The sequence below is a fragment of the Branchiostoma floridae genome, chromosome 3 (genome assembly GCF_000003815.2).
Source record: "Branchiostoma floridae strain S238N-H82 chromosome 3, Bfl_VNyyK, whole genome shotgun sequence".
Classification (NCBI taxonomy): Eukaryota; Metazoa; Chordata; class Leptocardii; order Amphioxiformes; family Branchiostomatidae; genus Branchiostoma; species Branchiostoma floridae.
The window spans coordinates 13,204,737-13,214,637 of NC_049981.1; the positions used below are offsets into that span (position 1 = coordinate 13,204,737).

The window sequence follows — 9,901 nt, forward strand, 5'->3', positions numbered from 1 at the left end:
AGTTAAAACAATTAAATAGTGATCTAATTCAAGCAGGTGTAATTGGAAATGATAAATCCATTATTCATTAGGAACATAACATAGATGCTAAACTTTTTGTTGACAATTTGGTAGGGTGTTTTTGCCGAGAGTAGTCCTGGGTTCCAATCCCGATATGCCGTGATGTTGTGCCCTTGGGAATCATGCCCTGATGTTGTGCTCTTGGTAATTACCACCAATTTTCTCAATTTCCTCACATTAAAACGAGGACCAAGCATCAGACTTCCCTCAGATAGAACATTAATGGAAGTCGCATATTTGGGGAGAGCCACACCTCAAGAACATCAAAGAATCCACCACACTTATTGAAAAGAGTAGAGGGTTCATATCGGCTCGAGTTGATCAAATAAATCTGTCCAAATATGCACCTTGTACAGCCCAGTAAAAACCTGGTACGTTACACCATTAGGTGGTTTAGAGGCTATGCAATACAAGTTTACAAACAAAATATAAGACACTTTTTTACACATGGGAAAATTATCTTTAAAAGTCCCTTGAAAAATTCCTTTTGTTCTGACCTCTGCAGCTCCCAGGTAGGTCTTGTTGATGACACAGAGTAACAGGAGCTGCTGAAGCTCTTCCATAGTTTCGTCCTGATAGCTGAAGAGGTTGAGAACTTGTCGTAGACCCCACACACGTTTCACACTGCCAGCCTAATGACACAGTAACACAGTATTTAGCTGTTTCTTGTTCGACTAAAACATGAAAATTACAGTTTGCAATGAAACACTATCACAAAACATGCATATGTGACAACTATCATGACTGTCAAGAGATTGGCTATTTACTGGTCTATGGATGTCACAAGTGGCAACTTTAACCATGCTAACTACGCAACTCTGATTGTAACACTTATACTGAAGGAGTATTAGGACAGCATTAAACAGACAGCTTCTTACCTTTGCTTTGAACTCCAGACTCTGCTTCAAAAAGAACATGATTGCATTGTACACCACATTCTCCTTCTGGCTTAGGTTCTTCAGCCACCTGGTATCCAAGAAAAAAAAAAGTAGAAATGAGTACTAGTATTCCTTCTGAACATCATTAGGTAGAAAAATTCATAGAAAACACAATCAAACATCCGAAATATGATTAATTGCAGTACCATTTCTCACACAAGGCACTGATTTGGGTCTTCAACTGGACAGCTGGCTCGGGCAGGGATGGCAAAATACCTGGTAAAAAAACAACATGAAAGTTCAGCTGTAGTACCAAAGAAACCTTACTAGGTATTTTTCTCTGATTAGTCAAGTCTTAAACAAAAAGCAAATATATCAACAGTCCATTCACAGCTTCTTAAGTTATTATAACTGTAGACAGTGTATCACTCCCATTATGTAAGAACTGTTATCACCCACCATGTAACACCAGGACTATGTCCTGTAGTGTATCAGGGACAATGGGGGACTCCTGGCTGATGGCGATAGTTGCCATGGTGATAACGCCCTGTACGATGCCTGCAGTCTTCCTCACAACCTGTAAAACACACACCATGTAAATCAGACCATAGCTGTGGCTGTATCTGCATCTATATAGCTGGTCTAACTGTCCTCTAGTGTAACACACCAGCTTCACAGACCTGTACGAGGCGCGGCAGCAGCTGGTTATATTACACTGAAAGACCCGTCACACCTAGCTTTTGCAGATCTATCTGCAGGTGATCTTTAAAACTATCCCGCAAAGATGCCCCTATGCTTGGTGATAAGAAATTCCACTCAATGATAGTTCTGGGAAATTATGAATAATTGAACGCATCAATCCTAGGTTGGTAACTCTTGTACTTGAACAAGTTGAAGCATGTCTGCATCAGTGCTGTCTCCAGGACCTGGGACAGAAATTTGCTTGATCACCCCGACCAATCGAATGGGGACATCCCTCGCGAATGTGCACACTCCTCTAGAAAATAGGACACTCCTCGACTATCAAGGGGGCGCTCCTCTTGGAAAGGGGATGTTTCTCCCTCAATTAGGGGACGCTCCTCCGGAAATGGTATGGTCATCGGGCATAGGGGACGTCCCTCCAACACCCCCGCCGGCCCGTGGAATCGGCCGCTAACCCGACAAATCCCTTTCTAGTTCATCTAAATCACAACATCCAAAACTTTAACCCCGTCAGTGCTCTCGACAAACGTCATACCTCGCCAGGTAATGATAGTTTTTTAGTAAGAATTGAGGCATGTTGGAAAAAAAGCCGCCCGCGCGGCAGAACATCACCAGTCTTCAGTGTTAAAATGGCGGCGTACCGCACGCCCGGCAAGCAAAACATCGAGTTTTAGCCTAAATATCCGCGTGCTTGTCGAGTTTTAAGGCCTCCCTCTTTAACACACGTACATGGGAGAAGTTTCTAACACGATGTCAGGCGTAGTTATCTGTTATGGCTTGTGAAAAGGCCGCGGTTTACTGGAAACGCCCGGTATTACGGCTTACCGTGACAGAGACCCGGCGCCCGTACGTGTGCTGGGGAGGGAAGCCAGTCTCGACAAGCACACGGATACGGTATCGGGCCATGTAGCCGCGTTGTACAAAAAATCCCGAATAACTACGTCTGACAGCGTGTTAGAAACTTCTCCCATGTACGTGTGTTGGGGAGAGACGCCTTAAAACTCGACAAGCACGCGGATATTTAGGCTAAAACTCGATGTTGTGCTTGCCGGGCGTGCGGTACGCCGCCATTTTAACACTGAAGACTGGTGATGTTCTGCCGCGCGGGCGGCTTTTTTTCCCAACATGCCTCAATTTTTAATAAAAAACTATCATTACCTGGCGAGGTATGACGTTTGTCGAGAGCACTGACGGGGTTAAAGTTTTGGATGTTGTGATTTAGATGAACTAGAAAGGGATTTGTCGGGTTAGCGGCCGATTCCACGGGCCGGCGGGGGTGTTGGAGGGACGTCCCCTATGCCCGATGACCATACCATTTCCGGAGGAGCGTCCCCTAATTGAGGGAGAAACATCCCCTTTCCAAGAGGAGCGCCCCCTTGAAAGTCGAGGAGTGTCCTATTTTCTAGAGGAGTGTGCACATTCGCGAGGGATGTCCCCATTCGATTGGTCGGGGTGTTGATAGGACGGAAAATAATTTTACCTCTTCCGTCCCAAAAATGACACGAAACTGTTGAAAATGTACTTTTATTACATTAAAATGACATATTTAACCAGAAAAATCAACAACATGGGCCCCGAAACAATAAGTGGGCTGGAAAAAAATTAAAGCTGGAGACAGACCTAGTCTGGATATACTGGAAATGGCAAACTCAATTCAGGCTATGGTTTTTAGCGTACGTCTGTATTGTGGAATGATACAGTTCAAAGTTACGTCAAATTGTACAGTTGTCCCGACCTGTTTCCTCTCTCCCACGGGTAGTTGTTCCAGCTGCTCGTCGTCCTCGCTGAAGGGGCCGCTCATGACGTGATGGTTACACACCTCCTGCAGGGTGCTCCACAGCTGCAGCACCTGCCGACGGTTCAGCGTCTGGTACAGCTCCAGCAGGTCCAGCTGGGAATTCCTGTCATCCTGGAGAAAGCATGGTCTTATTGGTATGATAAATATGACAAGGCAGTCTTTGAAGTCTGTAATGAGTTAACTTACTAATTTTTTTTTTGCTGTAAATTTGGTTTCAGTGTCCAGGCTGCTACAATCAGGAGAAGCTAGACTGAGGCAAGCTGGAAAGCAGATCCGTAGAATTAGAAAAATGGTTTACCATAAAACTGAGTCAGCTTACAGATGCGATTATGTGGCAGAGACTGTCATTTCTAAATAGGACTGTTAAGCCATAGCTGATACTGTAGGGCCGATGGATTTCAACATGGTCAATATTGACCATTGGAAGTCAAATTTTATTTCACAATGCCTAAATTTTGCACTGCAGCGGTATAGCAAAAACAAAAGATTGCAATACTTTACTTTAGAATTAGAGTACCAAGTTTCTTCAACAGATGTCTTCTCTCTAGTTTGTGCTCCTCTACAAATTATTTGTTTATCAATTAATTATTATTACTACAATACTACTTGACAGTTGTGATTGCCTGACAAAATCATGCTCCAAAGACAGCTAGCAGGAAAAAACACAAACAGAAATGCTGGAGTATCTTTGTGAGTGTGGCTTCATTAACCCTCTCAGCACGAGAAGCCACTATCGTGGCTTTCCCATAGGACGCGAGAAGCCACGATCGTGGCTTCAGGTTTAATTCCGGCGGGAAATTCAAACTGACTACTGTGAAATGGGAAATTTGGCAGAGTCTGCCAATCAGGATGCTTGTATCTTTGACCAACCAGAAGGGATGTAGCATTTGAGCCCTGTTTCTGAGGCCTCCAGCGTGTATTTTGGCTTCAGTTTTCTACAGGTTTATTTAGTAAATTTAGCAGAAATGGAGACAATTTGGTGGATAATTTTGTTGGTGGCTTACAGGAGTGATGACAGGGAAATCCTTGAGGGACAGCAAGGCAAACACCCAGCTGTTTTCGTTGAGATCAAATGAGCTGATATCACCGTGTCTAATGAGTTCTACATGCATGCTTCCTTGTTGTTTTTCTTGGGCATGAGGAGGACCAGGTCAGGTCAGAAAGGTCACTGGTCTCAATTGACATTTTAGATACTCTGATACCTGTTTCTCTACCCAAGTCATAAGTAATAGGATTTATTTGACTCCCTGATATGTGGAGAACATCCAGAAAAATAATTTGCCATTTAGCACAAGGCATATTCATTATTTCAATAGTACAACTACAGGTGTGGGGAGGGGGGCACAACTGTTTATTGGGGTGAACATTTGTTTATCAACACTGAACTTATTTGAAATCATGCTTTGATTTTTAGTTTTTGGTCATTCTAACAGCATACCAGCTTTGTGTATGTATAATTGAGTATTTCTACATAGTTTTATGATAAATGACACAAAACACTCAGTCCCTAGCCAAATGTTTTCTTTTGTGAAGCTTTTTTTGGGAGTGTTGCAAATGTGTTTTTGAGTGGTTTCCATGACGATTGCTGTCCTCAGATTGATGGTATGATATTTATTTTGCTTGTTTTGGAAAGGCCATTCTGTGAGCTTTCCAGCAATATATAGTTTTCCTAGTCTACTCCTTACATAACAGCTGTAATGATGATACACAAAAAGTACTAATTGACACCTGTATAGACTGAAATTATATGTCGTATATGGTATACAGGAAAAAATTTTATGACGTGTTGAGAGGGTTAAGCACAAGTTTATGGTAATACTACAGACTAAAAAACAGTATAAAGTATTATTTCACAATTTAAAAGTGCTTACGTGAAGTTTGAGGTAGTTTGCGAAGCTGTCAGCAGAGGGAGCTTCCTGCTTCAGGACTTGTAGAAACTTGTCCCGATGTAGAACAGTTTCCACACTCTCTTCTTCTGTAGACATGGTCAACCTGTCATGGAAAATATTATACAACATAAGTCTTGTTGACTCCAGAGCAGCACTATACACATCTGCAGGGGGATCAGTGTTAGAGTCTTAGATAGCATAATTTTTTTAATCACAATCATTGGATGACAAATGCTGTCTGAATCTCCTCAGATAAGCAGCATATTCGGTCACTCAAAAAATGGATTTTTGTACTAGATTGCACAAGGTTAGAAAAAATGTGGATTGGCTTGCTAGGGAACTGTGTCAAAACCTTCCACAACCCTCCAAATTTTTTTGATACAGTCAAGGAGGTTGAAAGAGGGGAAGAAGTTCAAAACTAGTTTAAATTTTGAATGAAAACAATGACCATTACAAACGACGGTTAAGTAAAGATAAATGGAAACGAGGAGGGAAATATCTGTTATAAGACTGACGGACTGACAACCATTATTTTTCAATCGCAAATCTTTCCTGACAAAATCCATGTTGCATTTGGTGTGCCCCCCTCCCCACAAGTTTCTTCAAGTTTAAAGATTTGACAAAGAATCTGGCCTTTCTTTCTTAGACCTCATGCCAAAGGAATCATCTGATACTAGACTTACGTTTTGAGTTATCCGAAAGCCTTGCAGGATAGAAATAGAGGCAAAAAATTCGTCCTAGAGGAGTAATTGTTGAAAACTGCGCGACGTTCGCTGTTTGGCTGTTGGAGACAAAATAGAAAATGGCGCCTTTTCCGAACAATGCCGAAGAATGCCGAATTTTACCGATCGTACTCTTGTTCCCATGATGCGAACAAAAGAATCTTAGAATGAACACAAATATTTTGCTTTATAACTACGATAATGAAACTCTAAGTTAAGAATTAAGTTTTAAATATGATTTATTGTAGTTAGATAACCAGATGTGCCTATGTTTTCTAAAAGCACGAGGATAACGTGGTATTTTGAACCTGAGAACGAGAGCTTTTGTTTATTACCTGGTTGCTAAAGGGGGTTGCTAACGAGTAACAAAGAAGCCAAGATGGCGGACAGAAGAAAAAAGTTCACCGCAGTGTTATACTGAACGTTTTCTTTTGTTTTACACGACTGACAGGTATGCTTTTCTTTTGATCTCTTCCTTTATGAAAGATTGTTTATGTTGTTCCAGGAATATGTGAATGGTTGACTCCGAAATGTGAGTTTTAGACAACAAAAGTGAAACTTCTTCAAGTTGTCTCGGACAGATTTTTAGGTCATGGCGATTGACGTAAAGATGGTTTCAAGTTACCGACCTACGCAAGAACGTCGGACTATAAATCGTGATCTTGAAGACTTTTTCAACAAAATCCCAAACCGCTGTGCTTCTTGATTGTTTAAGTTTCATAATCTGTACACCCACGACATGTTTTAGGTCGATTTGTAAGTAATTCTGTGCGTAAAAATCAACCAAAAGTTTTCGCAAAAACTTCAGAACGTGTAGCTAAAGGACTGTAAGACTACACATTTAGAAATGGTATAGAGGGGGGCTGTTGTAGAGAGAGAAACGTTAAGTTATGCTGGTATCGGAAAAAAATCACTGCTTCCCCACAATTCTTGAAGATAAATTTTGTTTTCGTGATGCCCCCCTCCCCCAAAATTTATTCTTTAACTCAAGTTGAAGATAAATTTTGTTTCGTGATGCCCCCCTCCCCCTTCTAGTCCATGCTACAAAAAAATGTATAACTATAAGTTACTGGCCCAGTCGAATTGACATGCAAGGCCAAGGTTGGAGGGTTGATGGCAAGTGGGATCACTGCACAATCATGTTCACAATTACCTGAAAATAAACAGGAGCGAGGCTATTGACACACCCAGTGTGTCAATAGCCTAAACAGGCTATTGACACACTCAGTGTGTCAATAGCCTAAACAGGCTATTGACACACTCAGTGTGCCAATAGCCTGCCAGGCTATTGACACACTCAGTGCACAATTTTTTAAAATTTTGACACTAGAAACCACGAAAATGAGAAAATCTTACGATTATATTTGAAAGGCAACACTCTGAAAATACAAATGGCATTCTGTGCCCATCATCAACCCAAAATACGATCTTTTTCACGTGTTTACGGTATAGGCCGCATGTAGCCAGTCACAAGTATGCAAATGAGCTAACTATATTTAGTACCATGCAAACACCGCATGTTGGAACACGTTTTCGGCTGTGTTTGCCGACGAATTCCTGCCGTTAGGGAGAATTTGCGGCCTCAAAACTGATATCACAAGTGAAGCGAAGTTATAGTTGTTGTTTTACTTTCATTATTTTGAAAGAACTTTGTAGCGTCATAGCGAGATCAACCGATATGTTTGGATGACATAGCGGCGCGGAAATATATGCTTCGACGGCGTGAATTTTGAGCAAAAATACCGCAGAATTATGGTTAGAAAACCCAAGGAGCTTTTATCCTTGGAAAACCCCACATTTTATTATTTCAGGGGTCCCTGGTCCAATTTAAAAGAAATAATAAGTGTACCGTCCAAAATAAGAACGTAGCGGGTGGATTCTGCGGCTGAAAAAAATAAACGTAACTGTTACCTAAACATGCACTCTTGAAAATGCAGACCAAAAAGTCCCAAAGGTGGGTTTTCATGGTTCTGGTCGCATGACGAAAATATTCTTATATCAAATGGATGTTATAAAAAGGTAAAAGGACAATTGAAAAAAAAAAAAACTTTCACTAGGCGGGTTCGAACCGGGGTCGGCAGTGTGGCGACTAATCACGCTAACCACTACGCCATGCTAACATTCACAATACCAACTTTTATTAACAGGTATCCAAATCTAAGGCATAACTTGAATACGTCCGTTCATTCCAAGATTCAAAGATTCTAATGTCTAATCCTCCGAAAAATGTCTAAACAACTGTTACTTATGTGAAAAGTTTGTAATGAGACGAGAGCCTGGCAAAATAATGTCGGGAAAGGCATGTTACAAGCTCTGATTGGCTGGCTGGAATCTCAGTGTGTCAATAGCCTGTTTAGGCTAGAGGCACACTCAGTGTGTCAATAGCCACAGCGAATAAACAGTCTTAGCTTCTAGTACAATCACTTCATTAATGGTTGCTAAGGGTACTGGAGCAAGACTCCTGTCTAACCGTATAACTCTACTCTACTCTACTCTACTATATTATACATACAAATGTATCATATACCTCTTCCATAATTTAGCCAGATTAGTCTAAAACTGGCAGTATTTGCTTGATTTAAGCACTTAGTAAAGCTAAACTCTATATAGATGTAACTATAACTAGTATAAGCTAAGTTAACAGTATCTGACATGCCTTTTCTCTGTCAACAGACACAAGTTTAAGATGGCAGAACGTTTGAACTCCATCCACATGAGCTACCCTCCGCCAGCGACGGGTCAGCGTTCCGTCCAACGGTCTATGATCAACGGGACAGCAAACGGAGTAGGGTTTCCTGTTAGAGGTGGGCAATTTCATTTCATAGACTAGAGTTCCTCGAACACACATCTTCGCCAAATAAACATTCTTTATCGAAGGTCGTTGTTTTTGAATGATTAATGTATGTAATTATGGCTATAATGGGCCGGATAAGCACCAAATACAGCTTAATACGAGATGTTAATATAGCAAAGCTGGATGTAAGGTCTTTAGTTAGGCTAGGTTAGGCTAGGTCTTTAGTTTTATATAAGATTTCACTCTACAAAATGTACATTGCAGTCTTTTCGTAAAAAAAGAAATAATAAACAAACTTTGAGTGACTGGCCTATATATTAGATAATAGGTCATCTAAGGGTTACCTAAGGGTCATACGTAAGGATTGTTACGGCCCCGCCTTGGTGAATGTTTGTGCCCATCTCATGAAAATAGTAAGTAAAGTTTTGCAATCGCGAGTTAAGTCAGAGGTATTTTACACAGTCTACCTGGCCTGGCTATCACGTCAGGCTACTCAGATCCCCCCATTCATAGCCCCGCAAAGACAAAATAGCTGATTGACAGGCATAGTAATTGCTAATCTCCAAGTATTAGTATATTCATAAGCCTTACTTAGATCCTCCTCTACAACCTAGCACAAACCGAGACAAGATACGATACCACCCGCGTTCTATGACCGCACTCGTACAACCCGGAAGTATATGATATTGTTGTAATCGGTTGCACGGAAACCCCCATGCAGTGTGAAATCGAGGCCAAAATCAGGCAAAAAGAGCCAGTTTGAAGGCCAACTTTGACTCTTCAAATCTCATCCCGAAATAGTATTTGAATCATTAAGCGTACTGTATGCGATCGAACAACTCATGAGGATTACGTTGGCACCTTTGACAGCCTGATTTGGCCCACCGCGATGTTTTAATCTATTTTTACGTGACCATGTCTTATGCCTCAAACGGGCGGGCGTGTAACACCCTGCCATGGCATGACGATTAGTTCTGCTCCACCTTTGATTTGTCTGTGCTAAGACCCGGAGACTGAGGGCAGGGGGTTAATTTGGTGTGACTGGCCCTGTCAGGAAA

General features: G+C 41.5%; 2 protein-coding genes across 2 annotated transcripts in view; one reads left to right on the forward strand and one right to left on the reverse strand.

The window, feature by feature from the left end:
* LOC118412278 (condensin-2 complex subunit G2-like) overlaps positions 1–6,181 on the reverse strand; it is a 19,470-nt gene extending 13,289 nt beyond the window's left edge. The window contains exons 1-7 of the mRNA XM_035815037.1: positions 6,011–6,181; positions 5,310–5,430; positions 3,376–3,549; positions 1,398–1,515; positions 1,145–1,214; positions 939–1,026; positions 558–692 (exon numbers count right to left, since the gene is read on the reverse strand). Of these exons, the coding sequence (XP_035670930.1) occupies positions 558–692; positions 939–1,026; positions 1,145–1,214; positions 1,398–1,515; positions 3,376–3,549; positions 5,310–5,423 (699 nt within the window). The 5' untranslated portion in view covers positions 5,424–5,430; positions 6,011–6,181. The remainder of the gene's footprint in view (positions 1–557; positions 693–938; positions 1,027–1,144; positions 1,215–1,397; positions 1,516–3,375; positions 3,550–5,309; positions 5,431–6,010) is intronic.
* A 182-nt stretch (positions 6,182–6,363) lies between these two features.
* LOC118411702 (dynein heavy chain 6, axonemal-like) overlaps positions 6,364–9,901 on the forward strand; it is a 27,970-nt gene continuing 24,432 nt past the window's right edge. The window contains exons 1-2 of the mRNA XM_035814181.1: positions 6,364–6,500; positions 8,723–8,853. Of these exons, the coding sequence (XP_035670074.1) occupies positions 8,736–8,853 (118 nt within the window). The 5' untranslated portion in view covers positions 6,364–6,500; positions 8,723–8,735. The remainder of the gene's footprint in view (positions 6,501–8,722; positions 8,854–9,901) is intronic.